Source organism: Camelina sativa, chromosome 10, assembly GCF_030686135.1.
Source record: "Camelina sativa cultivar CO46 ecotype springtype chromosome 10, ASM3068613v1".
Lineage (NCBI taxonomy): Eukaryota > Viridiplantae > Streptophyta > Magnoliopsida > Brassicales > Brassicaceae > Camelina > Camelina sativa.
The window spans coordinates 9663472-9683584 of record NC_141889.1 but is presented as its reverse complement, the minus strand read 5'-3'; the positions used below and the strand labels follow the sequence as shown (position 1 = coordinate 9683584).

The window sequence follows — 20113 nt, the reverse complement described above, 5'->3', positions numbered from 1 at the left end:
AAACTAACTTGGTGCGCCCCTTCTCTTTTTATAGTGTTTTTGGGAAGACATATTTTGAATTATTCAAAATAATAATTCAGACCTTGAATTTAATTGATTTCGATAACAAAAAGTCTTTCTTAATTGTTGTGACCGTGTCACCATTAATTACTAAGCTCATTCCAAAGATCCTAATTAACTTTACCATCTTATGCTTTGTTACTTAGTTATATGTCTCATATTTATACATCTAGTTTTATTAATAGAGGATATGTATAGCTCTCCTGCATAAACATTAAAAAGGTTATACAAGGGTTTCCTTTGAATAAGACAACAAAGAAGTAATGGATCTTATTACTTGTGACAAGATTAACTTTGGAGTGTTTTAGTTGGATAAGAGTGGTTCCTTCATGGCAAGGAAAGTTCAGAGAATGCCAATTTGCTTGTAACAAGCCTGCATATATGTTAGCCAAAGACATGATTCCTAAGAATGCTCATATTTGTATTATGACTATATCGAATGTGTTAAATTTATTTTGAGATTTAGCGTGATTACATTAGCTCTATTTAGGTAGTATAATTCTCCAAAAATTATACTAGTAGTATCTTATCATTTAATAATGTGTCAAATACAATAAAAAGTGTGCGAATATGCTTATTGTGAATTAAGTTTATAATAGGCTCTAATATATGTGGGTGGCGGCATGACATCATACATCTGTACATAAAAATAACAATAATAGAAGACTTGATTATAGTCTATATATCTTAATTATTATCATTGCACAGCTGCAAAAACTGTTCTCTTCTTTCCGATCGTTAATGAGTGGAAACTTAGAAGTCTTTTTCTTTTCTTTGATTTTTCAATAATATATGTACCAGTATTTTAGATCCAACAAGTCTTTTTTTTTTCTTTCTTTTCCATACAATGTATTAATAGCCATCATTACAAATATTACTAATCTTACGATTACATTAAATAACGTATATTTAATGACTAATTAATTGATAGAAAAAAATAAATGTTGTATGTTATATAAGTTACTAATTCTACTGACCAGATGTTATATTTTATATAATATCTAAAATCTAAAAGCTTAAAGGGTCAACACTATATATAGAAGATGTCAAAAATAATTATGATGAATTTTGATAAATTCAATCTTTTTTAGAAAAATCTTTAATTACTTAAGTATCACTACATTTTGTATGAAATTATAATTAATTTTGAGATAATTTTTAAATTATAATTAATTTTGAGATTTAGTGTCATTATTATTATTGTGAATGCTTACAAATGTGCGAATTGACAACTGATATATATCTCTCAAACAAAAACAAAAGATAAAAGACACTGTATAGTGTTTCTGTAATCTTAATTGTGTAAATTGACAACTGAGTGATTCATCTTCTTTTTCTCGGTAATATATATGATTGTATTATATTAGAAAACTATAAAATTATACTAGTAGTATTTAACATTGACTGTATCAAATACAGTAAAACGTGTGTGATTATGCTAATTGTAATTTAAGTTTATATTATGCTCTATATGTGGGTGACCGCATGACATATATCTTGTACATGAAAATAATAATTAAAAAGACTTGATTATAGTCTATATATCTTAATTATTATTATCTTGTCATCAGCAATAAATAAGTTTATTATTATTAGTACAGTTGAAAAATAATAAAGTTGTTATTAATCAAGAAATTAAAATTGAAAGACTTAGTTATAGTCTATATTTTTATCAAGTCTACTTGTGGAACAATTTAGTTCACATGCATTACGATGAAATTGGAATCTAGATATTTTTATATTTATTAATTACATTTATAATTTTTGTTTATTCATAAAACTAAGTTATATTTCATCGATTTATTTTATTTTTTAGAATTTGTTAGAAATGCCTTTTTGAGATATTGCTTTTTAAAAATACTATTTTTCTGCCATTTTATTTTTTACCTTTTTTATACAATTACAATATGTTAAATTAACATTTAGAGTTTTTTTTTTTTTTTTTAATTCTGAGTTCTCTATTTTACATTTAGCGTATAGTTTTGTAACACCCACGAACCAGATTTCCGGTTCGAGCATCGATCAAGGTTAATGTCAGGGCATCGATCGACACCATTTGCACTTGCGTTGTTTCCAATGTCTCTGGTTCGATGCGGTTTGATGAAGAAAACCTAGGGCACGCTTATAAAGAGGAAGCTTGACATGCTAGACTACGGTTAGCAGTTTTGTCGTTCTAAACACTTGAGAAGAAGAGTTTTCTCTTTGAAAAGTTCATGTGAGCGTTCGTGAGGAGTTCTAAGCTGTTTTGAGGTAGATATGTTTTTGGAGTGGAGATCTGTTGATAAGGACGTGGTGGGGAGCTTGTTGTGGAGTGATTCTTGTCATTTTTGTTCAGAATCTTCTTGTTTACGAATTGAGTGTAAGATCATGGCTAATCTAAGTGATTAGATGTGTGTTTTGTGTGGTTTATTTCTTGTGTGCCAGTTTGTGAGTGATTGTGGTGGTTGTTGTGGCATGTTGAGGGCGGTCTAGGCATCGCGAACGTTATGGCAACGGTTGGAGCCAAGTCGAGAGAGATCATGGTTGATGATGTCTCGAGCGTTTGCATCGATTGGCGCAACAAGGGTTTTGGTGGAAATGTGAGGGAGCATCGATCGACTCAAGGGTTCAGCGTTGACCATGACGACAAGGGTTGTGCGTCGACACTTATGTTCAGAGCTGCTGTCTGGTTTGCTTGTTTTTTCGCATTGTTTGTGTTTGTCTTTTTGCTTGTTTTTATAGCCCAGTAGATAAAGGAGGATCACATCACTGAATATTTATGGTAATACTCATGCATCCCATTTTATTTTGGTAGAGGTAAAGCGAAAGTGTGACAGTGGAATCAAGGCCATGGAGAGGAAGATGTTCTAGTCACTCGTGTGATTGATGTCTCGTTTCTGTTAGGCTGGTTTAATGCTTCCTGACATCTTTGGATGATAATTTATTAATTGGCTTATGTTGGATTAAATAAAGGTTAATTAATCACTTAATTGTTCTTTTTCTTGTGACTCTATTTTCATATAATTAATCTAGTGTTTGCTGTAAATTTTATTAAATTTATGTTCTATTGTGGGTTTCCAATTCAAAACCAATTGACAATAAGTGTAAAGGCCATAACCCTTTATATATTACTTATATCCTTTCGTATTTTTTCTATGTGGGATATTTTAGACTAACAAGTTTGATTCATCGATTATGAGATTCTTTATAATACAACTTGGAAACATGCATGCATGCATTTTCGAGTTATAATACAAATTGGAAACATGCATGTATCGTTTTTGGTTTATTTCGTTAGATAGATCTCTAATTGAAACGTACATGAATGGTATGAAGTAAGTCTGTCGGTGTTTTGTAATGCATTTTTTTTAGAAATCAAACCTATTTTTTAAATTTTTATATGGGTTGACAGTGATTATATAAACAAGCAAGCATTTTTTTTATTTTTAGATACAGAAAACAAGATACAAGCATACAGACGAGTTTTATTTTATTTTATCTTACAATAACATAAAGCAAACATGTTTTATTCTTCAGTCGTCTTTTATTTATTTATATCTTCATTCACTTATCGATGTCGGAACTCCTCCGATCCGATATGGTTGTCAATTAACCAGACCATGCTTTCCATGCTGTAAATTTTCAAAGTACATATATAAGAGACTCAGTGCTGTTTAGTTTAAGAGAATATTTTACGAAAAAAAGAGACGAACCTGCGGTGGATAGAAGAGTGTTAACGTCAGCTCCAACGTTCCAGGCAAAGTAACCAAGCAGACAGTTCTGCTTAGCGTATGTCACTTTGGCCGTCACACTCTGAGTATCGTCGTACGCAATCCAAATCTTGTTGGCGAAACAATGATGCCCGACAACCGCGGGGTCATACTTATGTGCTGCTTTCTCATCAGTTATGAACTTCTGTATCTTATCATAGTTTATAGAACCCTCCTCAGATACGTCCTCATGTATGGCTACTCCGGAGGCGGCCGCATGATAGCCGTTATCCATATCGTTTTGGAGAGTCCAGGCATAGCCAACGTATGGAAATCCAAAGACTGCTTTATTCTTGGGAAGTCCGTCCTCAACCCACTTTCTAAAACCAGAGTCGCCGCTTCGATCTATATATCAGCCAAATTATCAAATTCTATTCCAATTAAGCCAAAAAGACTAGTCACCTAAACATCTCCTCTTTTATTATCTGAATCGTAGGGAAATATATACAATTATGCTTATACCTTCGTCCAAAGAAAAAGCGTGCAGACCGGCGGGTGGAGCGGTAAAGTGGGGGTACGACAGCGGTGTGTAAAGTTCATAGGCTATAATATTAACCCAATCCAAGTTATCTTTCATCACTTTAACCGGGTAGGTAAAAGTCTTGTAAACCGAGGAGTAGTAAACGGCAGCCGTCAACAGCAAAGTCGGTTTGCTGGTGCGTCTGTGCTCGGCGTCAACCGCATATCGCAATTCTCCAACTAGGGCCCCAAAGTCGGTCATCTCATTCTCATTGTTCGGGTACTCCCAGGCTAAATCGAGACCATTGAATCCGTTTAATCTAGCGATCGAAATCCAAGAATCAATGAACTTTTTCCGTGACTGCTGTTTACTTGCCATGGACGCAAACGCAGAATTGTTTCCAAGTCTTCCGCCGATCGACAAGAGGGTCTTCACCTGATCGTTTCGTATCTTGACAGTTTCAGTGAAGGTGGCAAATCTCTGTGCGTGCACTTCGGAGATAAAAGCTTTGTGGGTGTCCGCGTCGAGATCGGCGAAGGCGCAGTAAAGGTGAGTGAAGAGATTTGAGGGAATCGTTTGGGCCGAGGTTGCGGGATCCTTGTCCTCTCCATCAGGGTACCAGTACGAAGCTTTTACCACGGAGGGGGCTCCCATCTCCTCCTCATTATCAGCCATTTTTGGTCTCAAATTAGGTCTTTTGACAAAATGCTTTCTCTAGCTGTGTTTCTTTGTTTGTTGTGCTTTTGTGGTGGTGGTGATACAAACTAACTTGGTGCGCCCCTTCTCTTTTTATAGTGTTTTTGGGAAGACATATTTTGAATTATTCAAAATAATAATTCAGACCTTGAATTTAATTGATTTCGATAACAAAAAGTCTTTCTTAATTGTTGTGACCGTGTCACCATTAATTACTAAGCTCATTCCAAAGATCCTAATTAACTTTACCATCTTATGCTTTGTTACTTAGTTATATGTCTCATATTTATACATCTAGTTTTATTAATAGAGGATATGTATAGCTCTCCTGCATAAACATTAAAAAGGTTATACAAGGGTTTCCTTTGAATAAGACAACAAAGAAGTAATGGATCTTATTACTTGTGACAAGATTAACTTTGGAGTGTTTTAATTGGATAAGAGTGGTTCCTTCATGGCAAGGAAAGTTCAGAGAATGCCAATTTGCTTGTAACAAGCCTGCATATATGTTAGCCAAAGACATGATTCCTAAGAATGCTCATATTTGTATTATGACTATATCGAATGTGTTAAATTTGTTTTGAGATTTAGCGTGATTACATTAGCTCTATTTAGGTAGTATAATTCTCCAAAAATTATACTAGTAGTATCTTATCATTTAATAATGTGTCAAATACAATAAAAAGTGTGCGAATATGCTTATTGTGAATTAAGTTTATAATAGGCTCTAATATATGTGGGTGGCGGCATGACATCATACATCTGTACATAAAAATAACAATAATAGAAGACTTGATTATAGTCTATATATCTTAATTATTATCATTGCACAGCTGCAAAAACTGTTCTCTTCTTTCCGATCGTTAATGAGTGGAAACTTAGAAGTCTTTTTCTTTTCTTTGATTTTTCAATAATATATGTACCAGTATTTTAGATCCAACAAGTCTTTTTTTTTTTCTTTCTTTTCCATACAATGTATTAATAGCCATCATTACAAATATTACTAATCTTACGATTACATTAAATAACGTATATTTAATGACTAATTAATTGATAGAAAAAAATAAATGTTGTATGTTATATAAGTTACTAATTCTACTGACCAGATGTTATATTTTATATAATATCTAAAATCTAAAAGCTTAAAGGGTCAACACTATATATAGAAGATGTCAAAAATAATTATGATGAATTTTGATAAATTCAATCTTTTTTAGAAAAATCTTTAATTACTTAAGTATCACTACATTTTGTATGAAATTATAATTAATTTTGAGATAATTTTTAAATTATAATTAATTTTGAGATTTAGTGTCATTATTATTATTGTGAATGCTTACAAATGTGCGAATTGACAACTGATATATATCTCTCAAACAAAAACAAAAGATAAAAGACACTGTATAGTGTTTCTGTAATCTTAATTGTGTAAATTGACAACTGAGTGATTCATCTTCTTTTTCTCGGTAATATATATGATTGTATTATATTAGAAAACTATAAAATTATACTAGTAGTATTTAACATTGACTGTATCAAATACAGTAAAACGTGTGTGATTATGCTAATTGTAATTTAAGTTTATATTATGCTCTATATGTGGGTGACCGCATGACATATATCTTGTACATGAAAATAATAATTAAAAAGACTTGATTATAGTCTATATATCTTAATTATTATTATCTTGTCATCAGCAATAAATAAGTTTATTATTATTAGTACAGTTGAAAAATAATAAAGTTGTTATTAATCAAGAAATTAAAATTGAAAGACTTAGTTATAGTCTATATTTTTATCAAGTCTACTTGTGGAACAATTTAGTTCACATGCATTACGATGAAATTGGAATCTAGATATTTTTATATTTATTAATTACATTTATAATTTTTGTTTATTCATAAAACTAAGTTATATTTCATCGATTTATTTTATTTTTTAGAATTTGTTAGAAATGCCTTTTTGAGATATTGCTTTTTAAAAATACTATTTTTCTGCCATTTTATTTTTTACCTTTTTTATACAATTACAATATGTTAAATTAACATTTAGAGTTTTTTTTTTTTTTAATTCTGAGTTCTCTATTTTACATTTAGCGTATAGTTTTGTAACACCCACGAACCAGATTTCCGGTTCGAGCATCGATCAAGGTTAATGTCAGGGCATCGATCGACACCATTTGCACTTGCGTTGTTTCCAATGTCTCTGGTTCGATGCGGTTTGATGAAGAAAACCTAGGGCACGCTTATAAAGAGGAAGCTTGACATGCTAGACTACGGTTAGCAGTTTTGTCGTTCTAAACACTTGAGAAGAAGAGTTTTCTCTTTGAAAAGTTCATGTGAGCGTTCGTGAGGAGTTCTAAGCTGTTTTGAGGTAGATATGTTTTTGGAGTGGAGATCTGTTGATAAGGACGTGGTGGGGAGCTTGTTGTGGAGTGATTCTTGTCATTTTTGTTCAGAATCTTCTTGTTTACGAATTGAGTGTAAGATCATGGCTAATCTAAGTGATTAGATGTGTGTTTTGTGTGGTTTATTTCTTGTGTGCCAGTTTGTGAGTGATTGTGGTGGTTGTTGTGGCATGTTGAGGGCGGTCTAGGCATCGCGAACGTTATGGCAACGGTTGGAGCCAAGTCGAGAGAGATCATGGTTGATGATGTCTCGAGCGTTTGCATCGATTGGCGCAACAAGGGTTTTGGTGGAAATGTGAGGGAGCATCGATCGACTCAAGGGTTCAGCGTTGACCATGACGACAAGGGTTGTGCGTCGACACTTATGTTCAGAGCTGCTGTCTGGTTTGCTTGTTTTTTCGCATTGTTTGTGTTTGTCTTTTTGCTTGTTTTTATAGCCCAGTAGATAAAGGAGGATCACATCACTGAATATTTATGGTAATACTCATGCATCCCATTTTATTTTGGTAGAGGTAAAGCGAAAGTGTGACAGTGGAATCAAGGCCATGGAGAGGAAGATGTTCTAGTCACTCGTGTGATTGATGTCTCGTTTCTGTTAGGCTGGTTTAATGCTTCCTGACATCTTTGGATGATAATTTATTAATTGGCTTATGTTGGATTAAATAAAGGTTAATTAATCACTTAATTGTTCTTTTTCTTGTGACTCTATTTTCATATAATTAATCTAGTGTTTGCTGTAAATTTTATTAAATTTATGTTCTATTGTGGGTTTCCAATTCAAAACCAATTGACAATAAATGTAAAGGCCATAACCCTTTATATATTACTTATATCCTTTCGTATTTTTTCTATGTGGGATATTTTAGACTAACAAGTTTGATTCATCGATTATGAGATTCTTTATAATACAACTTGGAAACATGCATGCATGCATTTTCGAGTTATAATACAAATTGGAAACATGCATGTATCGTTTTTGGTTTATTTCGTTAGATAGATCTCTAATTGAAACGTACATGAATGGTATGAAGTAAGTCTGTCGGTGTTTTGTAATGCATTTTTTTTAGAAATCAAACCTATTTTTTAAATTTTTATATGGGTTGACAGTGATTATATAAACAAGCAAGCATTTTTTTTATTTTTAGATACAGAAAACAAGATACAAGCATACAGACGAGTTTTATTTTATTTTATCTTACAATAACATAAAGCAAACATGTTTTATTCTTCAGTCGTCTTTTATTTATTTATATCTTCATTCACTTATCGATGTCGGAACTCCTCCGATCCGATATGGTTGTCAATTAACCAGACCATGCTTTCCATGCTGTAAATTTTCAAAGTACATATATAAGAGACTCAGTGCTGTTTAGTTTAAGAGAATATTTTACGAAAAAAAGAGACGAACCTGCGGTGGATAGAAGAGTGTTAACGTCAGCTCCAACGTTCCAGGCAAAGTAACCAAGCAGACAGTTCTGCTTAGCGTATGTCACTTTGGCCGTCACACTCTGAGTATCGTCGTACGCAATCCAAATCTTGTTGGCGAAACAATGATGCCCGACAACCGCGGGGTCATACTTATGTGCTGCTTTCTCATCAGTTATGAACTTCTGTATCTTATCATAGTTTATAGAACCCTCCTCAGATACGTCCTCATGTATGGCTACTCCGGAGGCGGCCGCATGATAGCCGTTATCCATATCGTTTTGGAGAGTCCAGGCATAGCCAACGTATGGAAATCCAAAGACTGCTTTATTCTTGGGAAGTCCGTCCTCAACCCACTTTCTAAAACCAGAGTCGCCGCTTCGATCTATATATCAGCCAAATTATCAAATTCTATTCCAATTAAGCCAAAAAGACTAGTCACCTAAACATCTCCTCTTTTATTATCTGAATCGTAGGGAAATATATACAATTATGCTTATACCTTCGTCCAAAGAAAAAGCGTGCAGACCGGCGGGTGGAGCGGTAAAGTGGGGGTACGACAGCGGTGTGTAAAGTTCATAGGCTATAATATTAACCCAATCCAAGTTATCTTTCATCACTTTAACCGGGTAGGTAAAAGTCTTGTAAACCGAGGAGTAGTAAACGGCAGCCGTCAACAGCAAAGTCGGTTTGCTGGTGCGTCTGTGCTCGGCGTCAACCGCATATCGCAATTCTCCAACTAGGGCCCCAAAGTCGGTCATCTCATTCTCATTGTTCGGGTACTCCCAGGCTAAATCGAGACCATTGAATCCGTTTAATCTAGCGATCGAAATCCAAGAATCAATGAACTTTTTCCGTGACTGCTGTTTACTTGCCATGGACGCAAACGCAGAATTGTTTCCAAGTCTTCCGCCGATCGACAAGAGGGTCTTCACCTGATCGTTTCGTATCTTGACAGTTTCAGTGAAGGTGGCAAATCTCTGTGCGTGCACTTCGGAGATAAAAGCTTTGTGGGTGTCCGCGTCGAGATCGGCGAAGGCGCAGTAAAGGTGAGTGAAGAGATTTGAGGGAATCGTTTGGGCCGAGGTTGCGGGATCCTTGTCCTCTCCATCAGGGTACCAGTACGAAGCTTTTACCACGGAGGGGGCTCCCATCTCCTCCTCATTATCAGCCATTTTTGGTCTCAAATTAGGTCTTTTGACAAAATGCTTTCTCTAGCTGTGTTTCTTTGTTTGTTGTGCTTTTGTGGTGGTGGTGATACAAACTAACTTGGTGCGCCCCTTCTCTTTTTATAGTGTTTTTGGGAAGACATATTTTGAATTATTCAAAATAATAATTCAGACCTTGAATTTAATTGATTTCGATAACAAAAAGTCTTTCTTAATTGTTGTGACCGTGTCACCATTAATTACTAAGCTCATTCCAAAGATCCTAATTAACTTTACCATCTTATGCTTTGTTACTTAGTTATATGTCTCATATTTATACATCTAGTTTTATTAATAGAGGATATGTATAGCTCTCCTGCATAAACATTAAAAAGGTTATACAAGGGTTTCCTTTGAATAAGACAACAAAGAAGTAATGGATCTTATTACTTGTGACAAGATTAACTTTGGAGTGTTTTAATTGGATAAGAGTGGTTCCTTCATGGCAAGGAAAGTTCAGAGAATGCCAATTTGCTTGTAACAAGCCTGCATATATGTTAGCCAAAGACATGATTCCTAAGAATGCTCATATTTGTATTATGACTATATCGAATGTGTTAAATTTGTTTTGAGATTTAGCGTGATTACATTAGCTCTATTTAGGTAGTATAATTCTCCAAAAATTATACTAGTAGTATCTTATCATTTAATAATGTGTCAAATACAATAAAAAGTGTGCGAATATGCTTATTGTGAATTAAGTTTATAATAGGCTCTAATATATGTGGGTGGCGGCATGACATCATACATCTGTACATAAAAATAACAATAATAGAAGACTTGATTATAGTCTATATATCTTAATTATTATCATTGCACAGCTGCAAAAACTGTTCTCTTCTTTCCGATCGTTAATGAGTGGAAACTTAGAAGTCTTTTTCTTTTCTTTGATTTTTCAATAATATATGTACCAGTATTTTAGATCCAACAAGTCTTTTTTTTTTTCTTTCTTTTCCATACAATGTATTAATAGCCATCATTACAAATATTACTAATCTTACGATTACATTAAATAACGTATATTTAATGACTAATTAATTGATAGAAAAAAATAAATGTTGTATGTTATATAAGTTACTAATTCTACTGACCAGATGTTATATTTTATATAATATCTAAAATCTAAAAGCTTAAAGGGTCAACACTATATATAGAAGATGTCAAAAATAATTATGATGAATTTTGATAAATTCAATCTTTTTTAGAAAAAACTTTAATTACTTAAGTATCACTACATTTTGTATGAAATTATAATTAATTTTGAGATAATTTTTAAATTATAATTAATTTTGAGATTTAGTGTCATTATTATTATTGTGAATGCTTACAAATGGGCGAATTGACAACTGATATATATCTCTCAAACAAAAACAAAAGATAAAAGACACTGTATAGTGTTTCTGTAATCTTAATTGTGTAAATTGACAACTGAGTGATTCATCTTCTTTTTCTCGGTAATATATATGATTGTATTATATTAGAAAACTATAAAATTATACTAGTAGTATTTAACATTGACTGTATCAAATACAGTAAAACGTGTGTGATTATGCTAATTGTAATTTAAGTTTATATTATGCTCTATATGTGGGTGACCGCATGACATATATCTTGTACATGAAAATAATAATTAAAAAGACTTGATTATAGTCTATATATCTTAATTATTATTATCTTGTCATCAGCAATAAATAAGTTTATTATTATTAGTACAGTTGAAAAATAATAAAGTCTGTTATTAATCAAGAAATTAAAATTGAAAGACTTAGTTATAGTCTATATTTGTATCAAGTCTACTTGTGGAACAATTTAGTTCACATGCATTACGATGAAATTGGAATCTAGATATTTTTATATTTATTAATTACATTTATAATTTTTGTTTATTCATAAAACTAAGTTATATTTCATCGATTTATTTTATTTTTTAGAATTTGTTAGAAATGCCTTTTTGAGATATTGCTTTTTAAAAATACTATTTTTCTGCCATTTTATTTTTTACCTTTTTTATACAATTACAATATGTTAAATTAACATTTAGAGTTTTTTTTTTTTTTTAATTCTGAGTTCTCTATTTTACATTTAGCGTATAGTTTTGTAACACCCACGAACCAGATTTCCGGTTCGAGCATCGATCAAGGTTAATGTCAGGGCATCGATCGACACCATTTGCACTTGCGTTGTTTCCAATGTCTCTGGTTCGATGCGGTTTGATGAAGAAAACCTAGGGCACGCTTATAAAGAGGAAGCTTGACACGCTAGACTATGGTTAGCAGTTTTGTCGTTCTAAACACTTGAGAAGAAGAGTTTTCTCTTTGAAAAGTTCATGTGAGCGTTCGTGAGGAGTTCTAAGCTGTTTTGAGGTAGATATGTTTTTGGAGTGGAGATCTGTTGATAAGGACGTGGTGGGGAGCTTGTTGTGGAGTGATTCTTGTCATTTTTGTTCAGAATCTTCTTGTTTACGAATTGAGTGTAAGATCATGGCTAATCTAAGTGATTAGATGTGTGTTTTGTGTGGTTTATTTCTTGTGTGCCAGTTTGTGAGTGATTGTGGTGGTTGTTGTGGCATGTTGAGGGCGGTCTAGGCATCGCGAACGTTATGGCAACGGTTGGAGCCAAGTCGAGAGAGATCATGGTTGATGATGTCTCGAGCGTTTGCATCGATTGGCGCAACAAGGGTTTTGGTGGAAATGTGAGGGAGCATCGATCGACTCAAGGGTTCAGCGTTGACCATGACGACAAGGGTTGTGCGTCGACACTTATGTTCAGAGCTGCTGTCTGGTTTGCTTGTTTTTTCGCATTGTTTGTGTTTGTCTTTTTGCTTGTTTTTATAGCCCAGTAGATAAAGGAGGATCACATCACTGAATATTTATGGTAATACTCATGCATCCCATTTTATTTTGGTAGAGGTAAAGCGAAAGTGTGACAGTGGAATCAAGGCCATGGAGAGGAAGATGTTCTAGTCACTCGTGTGATTGATGTCTCGTTTCTGTTAGGCTGGTTTAATGCTTCCTGACATCTTTGGATGATGATTTATTAATTGGCTTATGTTGGATTAAATAAAGGTTAATTAATCACTTAATTGTTCTTTTTCTTGTGACCCTATTTTCATATAATTAATCTAGTGTTTGCTGTAAATTTTATTAAATTTATGTTCTTTTGTGGGTTTCCAATTCAAAACCAATTGACAATAAGTGTAAAGGCCATAACCCTTTATATATTACTTATATCCTTTTGTATTTTTTCTATGTGGGATATTTTAGACTAACAAGTTTGATTCATCGATTATGAGATTCTTTATAATACAACTTGGAAACATGCATGCATGCATTTTCGAGTTATAATACAAATTGGAAACATGCATGTATCGTTTTTGGTTTATTTCGTTAGATAGATCTCTAATTGAAACGTACATGAATGGTATGAAGTAAGTCTGTCGGTGTTTTGTAATGCATTTTTTTTAGAAATCAAACCTATTTTTTAAATTTTTATATGGGTTGACAGTGATTATATAAACAAGCAAGCATTTTTTTTATTTTTAGATACAGAAAACAAGATAGAAGCATACAGACGAGTTTTATTTTATTTTATCTTACAATAACATAAAGCAAACATGTTTTATTCTTCAGTCGTCTTTTATTTATTTATATCTTCATTCACTTATCGATGTGGGAACTCCTCCGATCCGATATGGTTGTCAATTAACCAGACCATGCTTTCCATGCTGTAAATTTTCAAAGTACATATATAAGAGACTCAGTGCTGTTTAGTTTAAGAGAATATTTTACGAAAAAAAGAGACGAACCTGCGGTGGATAGAAGAGTGTTAACGTCAGCTCCAACGTTCCAGGCAAAGTAACCAAGCAGACAGTTCTGCTTAGCGTATGTCACTTTGGCCGTCACACTCTGAGTATCGTCGTACGCAATCCAAATCTTGTTGGCGAAACAATGATGCCCGACAACCGCGGGGTCATACTTATGTGCTGCTTTCTCATCAGTTATGAACTTCTGTATCTTATCATAGTTTATAGAACCCTCCTCAGATACGTCCTCATGTATGGCTACTCCGGAGGCGGCCGCATGATAGCCGTTATCCATATCGTTTTGGAGAGTCCAGGCATAGCCAACGTATGGAAATCCAAAGACTGCTTTATTCTTGGGAAGTCCGTCCTCAACCCACTTTCTAAAACCAGAGTCGCCGCTTCGATCTATATATCAGCCAAATTATCAAATTCTATTCCAATTAAGCCAAAAAGACTAGTCACCTAAACATCTCCTCTTTTATTATCTGAATCGTAGGGAAATATATACAATTATGCTTATACCTTCGTCCAAAGAAAAAGCGTGCAGACCGGCGGGTGGAGCGGTAAAGTGGGGGTACGACAGCGGTGTGTAAAGTTCATAGGCTATAATATTAACCCAATCCAAGTTATCTTTCATCACTTTAACCGGGTAGGTAAAAGTCTTGTAAACCGAGGAGTAGTAAACGGCAGCCGTCAACAGCAAAGTCGGTTTGCTGGTGCGTCTGTGCTCGGCGTCAACCGCATATCGCAATTCTCCAACTAGGGCCCCAAAGTCGGTCATCTCATTCTCATTGTTCGGGTACTCCCAGGCTAAATCGAGACCATTGAATCCGTTTAATCTAGCGATCGAAATCCAAGAATCAATGAACTTTTTCCGTGACTGCTGTTTACTTGCCATGGACGCAAACGCAGAATTGTTTCCAAGTCTTCCGCCGATCGACAAGAGGGTCTTCACCTGATCGTTTCGTATCTTGACAGTTTCAGTGAAGGTGGCAAATCTCTGTGCGTGCACTTCGGAGATAAAAGCTTTGTGGGTGTCCGCGTCGAGATCGGCGAAGGCGCAGTAAAGGTGAGTGAAGAGATTTGAGGGAATCGTTTGGGCCGAGGTTGCGGGATCCTTGTCCTCTCCATCAGGGTACCAGTACGAAGCTTTTACCACGGAGGGGGCTCCCATCTCCTCCTCATTATCAGCCATTTTTGGTCTCAAATTAGGTCTTTTGACAAAATGCTTTCTCTAGCTGTGTTTCTTTGTTTGTTGTGCTTTTGTGGTGGTGGTGATACAAACTAACTTGGTGCGCCCCTTCTCTTTTTATAGTGTTTTTGGGAAGACATATTTTGAATTATTCAAAATAATAATTCAGACCTTGAATTTAATTGATTTCGATAACAAAAAGTCTTTCTTAATTGTTGTGACCGTGTCACCATTAATTACTAAGCTCATTCCAAAGATCCTAATTAACTTTACCATCTTATGCTTTGTTACTTAGTTATATGTCTCATATTTATACATCTAGTTTTATTAATAGAGGATATGTATAGCTCTCCTGCATAAACATTAAAAAGGTTATACAAGGGTTTCCTTTGAATAAGACAACAAAGAAGTAATGGATCTTATTACTTGTGACAAGATTAACTTTGGAGTGTTTTAATTGGATAAGAGTGGTTCCTTCATGGCAAGGAAAGTTCAGAGAATGCCAATTTGCTTGTAACAAGCCTGCATATATGTTAGCCAAAGACATGATTCCTAAGAATGCTCATATTTGTATTATGACTATATCGAATGTGTTAAATTTGTTTTGAGATTTAGCGTGATTACATTAGCTCTATTTAGGTAGTATAATTCTCCAAAAATTATACTAGTAGTATCTTATCATTTAATAATGTGTCAAATACAATAAAAAGTGTGCGAATATGCTTATTGTGAATTAAGTTTATAATAGGCTCTAATATATGTGGGTGGCGGCATGACATCATACATCTGTACATAAAAATAACAATAATAGAAGACTTGATTATAGTCTATATATCTTAATTATTATCATTGCACAGCTGCAAAAACTGTTCTCTTCTTTCCGATCGTTAATGAGTGGAAACTTAGAAGTCTTTTTCTTTTCTTTGATTTTTCAATAATATATGTACCAGTATTTTAGATCCAACAAGTCTTTTTTTTTTTCTTTCTTTTCCATACAATGTATTAATAGCCATCATTACAAATATTACTAATCTTACGATTACATTAAATAACGTATATTTAATGACTAATTAATTGATAGAAAAAAATAAATGTTGTATGTTATATAAGTTACTAATTCTACTGACCAGATGTTATATTTTATATAATATCTAAAATCTAAAAGCTTAAAGGGTCAACACTATATATAGAAGATGTCAAAAATAATTATGATGAATTTTGATAAATTCAATCTGTTTTAGAAAAATCTTTAATTACTTAAGTATCACTACATTTTGTATGAAATTATAATTAATTTTGAGATAATTTTTAAATTATAATTAATTTTGAGATTTAGTGTCATTATTATTATTGTGAATGCTTACAAATGTGCGAATTGACAACTGATATATATCTCTCAAACAAAAACAAAAGATAAAAGACACTGTATAGTGTTTCTGTAATCTTAATTGTGTAAATTGACAACTGAGTGATTCATCTTCTTTTTCTCGGTAATATATATGATTGTATTATATTAGAAAACTATAAAATTATACTAGTAGTATTTAACATTGACTGTATCAAATACAGTAAAACGTGTGTGATTATGCTAATTGTAATTTAAGTTTATATTATGCTCTATATGTGGGTGACCGCATGACATATATCTTGTACATGAAAATAATAATTAAAAAGACTTGATTATAGTCTATATATCTTAATTATTATTATCTTGTCATCAGCAATAAATAAGTTTATTATTATTAGTACAGTTGAAAAATAATAAAGTCTGTTATTAATCAAGAAATTAAAATTGAAAGACTTAGTTATAGTCTATATTTTTATCAAGTCTACTTGTGGAACAATTTAGTTCACATGCATTACGATGAAATTGGAATCTAGATATTTTTATATTTATTAATTACATTTATAATTTTTGTTTATTCATAAAACTAAGTTATATTTCATCGATTTATTTTATTTTTTAGAATTTGTTAGAAATGCCTTTTTGAGATATTGCTTTTTAAAAATACTATTTTTCTGTCATTTTATTTTTTACCTTTTTTATACAATTACAATATGTTAAATTAACATTTAGAGTTTTTTTTTTAATTCTGAGTTCTCTATTTTACATTTAGCGTATAGTTTTGTAACACCCACGAACCATATTTCCGGTTCGAGCATCGATCAAGGTTAATGTCAGGGCATCGATCGACACCATTTGCACTTGCGTTGTTTCCAATGTCTCTGGTTCGATGCGGTTTGATGAAGAAAACCTAGGGCACGCTTATAAAGAGGAAGCTTGACATGCTAGACTACGGTTAGCAGTTTTGTCGTTCTAAACACTTGAGAAGAAGAGTTTTCTCTTTGAAAAGTTCATGTGAGCGTTCGTGAGGAGTTCTAAGCTGTTTTGAGGTAGATATGTTTTTGGAGTGGAGATCTGTTGATAAGGACGTGGTGGGGAGCTTGTTGTGGAGTGATTCTTGTCATTTTTGTTCAGAATCTTCTTGTTTACGAATTGAGTGTAAGATCATGGCTAATCTAAGTGATTAGATGTGTGTTTTGTGTGGTTTATTTCTTGTGTGCCAGTTTGTGAGTGATTGTGGTGGTTGTTGTGGCATGTTGAGGGCGGTCTAGGCATCGCGAACGTTATGGCAACGGTTGGAGCCAAGTCGAGAGAGATCATGGTTGATGATGTCTCGAGCGTTTGCATCGATTGGCGCAACAAGGGTTTTGGTGGAAATGTGAGGGAGCATCGATCGACTCAAGGGTTCAGCGTTGACCATGACGACAAGGGTTGTGCGTCGACACTTATGTTCAGAGCTGCTGTCTGGTTTGCTTGTTTTTTCGCATTGTTTGTGTTTGTCTTTTTGCTTGTTTTTATAGCCCAGTAGATAAAGGAGGATCACATCACTGAATATTTATGGTAATACTCATGCATCCCATTTTATTTTGGTAGAGGTAAAGCGAAAGTGTGACAGTGGAATCAAGGCCATGGAGAGGAAGATGTTCTAGTCACTCGTGTGATTGATGTCTCGTTTCTGTTAGGCTGGTTTAATGCTTCCTGACATCTTTGGATGATGATTTATTAATTGGCTTATGTTGGATTAAATAAAGGTTAATTAATCACTTAATTGTTCTTTTTCTTGTGACCCTATTTTCATATAATTAATCTAGTGTTTGCTGTAAATTTTATTAAATTTATGTTCTTTTGTGGGTTTCCAATTCAAAACCAATTGACAATAAGTGTAAAGGCCATAACCCTTTATATATTACTTATATCCTTTTGTATTTTTTTTATGTGGGATATTTTAGACTAACAAGTTTGATTCATCGATTATGAGATTCTTTATAATACAACTTGGAAACATGCATGCATGCATTTTCGAGTTATAATACAAATTGGAAACATGCATGTCTCGTTTTTGGTTTATTTCGTTAGATAGATCTCTAATTGAAACGTACATGAATGGTATGAAGTAAGTCTGTCGGTGTTTTGTAATGCATTTTTTTTAGAAATCAAACCTATTTTTTAAATTTTTATATGGGTTGACAGTGATTATATAAACAAGCAAGCATTTTTTTTATTTTTAGATACAGAAAACAAGATACAAGCATACAGACGAGTTTTATTTTATTTTATCTTACAATAACATAAAGCAAACATGTTTTATTCTTCAGTCGTCTTTTATTTATTTATATCTTCATTCACTTATCGATGTGGGAACTCCTCCGATCCGATATGGTTGTCAATTAACCAGACCATGCTTTCCATGCTGTAAATTTTCAAAGTACATATATAAGAGACTCAGTGCTGTTTAGTTTAAGAGAATATTTTACGAAAAAAAGAGACGAACCTGCGGTGGATAGAAGAGTGTTAACGTCAGCTCCAACGTTCCAGGCAAAGTAACCAAGCAGACAGTTCTGCTTAGCGTATGTCACTTTGGCCGTCACACTCTGAGTATCGTCGTACGCAATCCAAATCTTGTTGGCGAAACAATGATGCCCGACAACCGCGGGGTCATACTTATGTGCTGCTTTCTCATCAGTTATGAACTTCTGTATCTTATCATAGTTTATAGAACCCTCCTCAGATACGTCCTCATGTATGGCTACTCCGGAGGCGGCCGCATGATAGCCGTTATCCATATCGTTTTGGAGAGTCCAGGCATAGCCAACGTATGGAAATCCAAAGACTGCTTTATTCTTGGGAAGTCCGTCCTCAACCCACTTTCTAAAACCAGAGTCGCCGCTTCGATCTATATATCAGCCAAATTATCAAATTCTATTCCAATTAAGCCAAAAAGACTAGTCACCTAAACATCTCCTCTTTTATTATCTGAATCGTAGGGAAATATATACAATTATGCTTATACCTTCGTCCAAAGAAAAAGCGTGCAGACCGGCGGGTGGAGCGGTAAAGTGGGGGTACGACAGCGGTGTGTAAAGTTCATAGGCTATAATATTAACCCAATCCAAGTTATCTTTCATCACTTTAACCGGGTAGGTAAAAGTCTTGTAAACCGAGGAGTAGTAAACGGCAGCCGTCAACAGCAAAGTCGGTTTGCTGGTGCGTCTGTGCTCGGCGTCAACCGCATATCGCAATTCTCCAACTAGGGCCCCAAAGTCGGTCATCTCATTCTCATTGTTCGGGTACTCCCAGGCTAAATCGAGACCATTGAATCCGTTTAATCTAGCGATCGAAATCCAAGAATCAATGAACTTTTTCCGTGACTGCTGTTTACTTGCCATGGACGCAAACGCAGAATTGTTTCCAAGTCTTCCGCCGATCGACAAGAGGGTCTTCACCTGATCGTTTCGTATCTTGACAGTTTCAGTGAAGGTGGCAAATCTCTGTGCGTGCACTTCGGAGATAAAAGCTTTGTGGGTGTCCGCGTCGAGATCGGCGAAGGCGCAGTAAAGGTGAGTGAAGAGATTTGAGGGAATCGTTTGGGCCGAGGTTGCGGGATCCTTGTCCTCTCCATCAGGGTACCAGTACGAAGCTTTTACCACGGAGGGGGCTCCCATCTCCTCCTCATTATCAGCCATTTTTGGTCTCAAATTAGGTCTTTTGACAAAATGCTTTCTCTAGCTGTGTTTCTTTGTTTGTTGTGCTTTTGTGGTGGTGGTGATAC

The 20113-nt window shown here is 34.2% G+C and overlaps 4 protein-coding genes across 4 annotated transcripts; all 4 read right to left on the bottom strand.

The window, feature by feature from the left end:
• Window positions 1–3459: 3459 nt before the first annotated feature.
• On the bottom strand, window positions 3460–5030 carry LOC147935945 (class V chitinase-like). The gene is made up of 3 exons (XM_087470528.1): window positions 4272–5030; window positions 3753–4154; window positions 3460–3671 (listed from the first exon to the last, which is right to left on the bottom strand). Exons 1-3 carry the CDS (start codon window positions 4942–4944, stop codon window positions 3649–3651), a joined length of 1098 nt encoding a protein of 365 aa, XP_087326654.1. The 5' UTR covers window positions 4945–5030; the 3' UTR covers window positions 3460–3648.
• Window positions 5031–8487: 3457 nt separating this feature from the next.
• Window positions 8488–10058, bottom strand: LOC147935944 (class V chitinase-like). The gene is made up of 3 exons (XM_087470529.1): window positions 9300–10058; window positions 8781–9182; window positions 8488–8699 (listed from the first exon to the last, which is right to left on the bottom strand). Exons 1-3 carry the CDS (start codon window positions 9970–9972, stop codon window positions 8677–8679), a joined length of 1098 nt encoding a protein of 365 aa, XP_087326655.1. The 5' UTR covers window positions 9973–10058; the 3' UTR covers window positions 8488–8676.
• Window positions 10059–13459: 3401 nt separating this feature from the next.
• Window positions 13460–15088, bottom strand: LOC147935943 (class V chitinase-like). The gene is made up of 3 exons (XM_087470740.1): window positions 14330–15088; window positions 13811–14212; window positions 13460–13729 (listed from the first exon to the last, which is right to left on the bottom strand). The coding sequence occupies exons 1-3, from the start codon at window positions 15000–15002 to the stop codon at window positions 13707–13709; spliced, it is 1098 nt and encodes a 365-aa protein (XP_087326866.1). The 5' UTR covers window positions 15003–15088; the 3' UTR covers window positions 13460–13706.
• A 3453-nt stretch (window positions 15089–18541) lies between these two features.
• Window positions 18542–20113, bottom strand: LOC147935942 (class V chitinase-like). Its single transcript, XM_087470748.1, has 3 exons — window positions 19355–20113; window positions 18836–19237; window positions 18542–18754 (listed from the first exon to the last, which is right to left on the bottom strand). Exons 1-3 carry the CDS (start codon window positions 20025–20027, stop codon window positions 18732–18734), a joined length of 1098 nt encoding a protein of 365 aa, XP_087326874.1. The 5' UTR covers window positions 20028–20113; the 3' UTR covers window positions 18542–18731.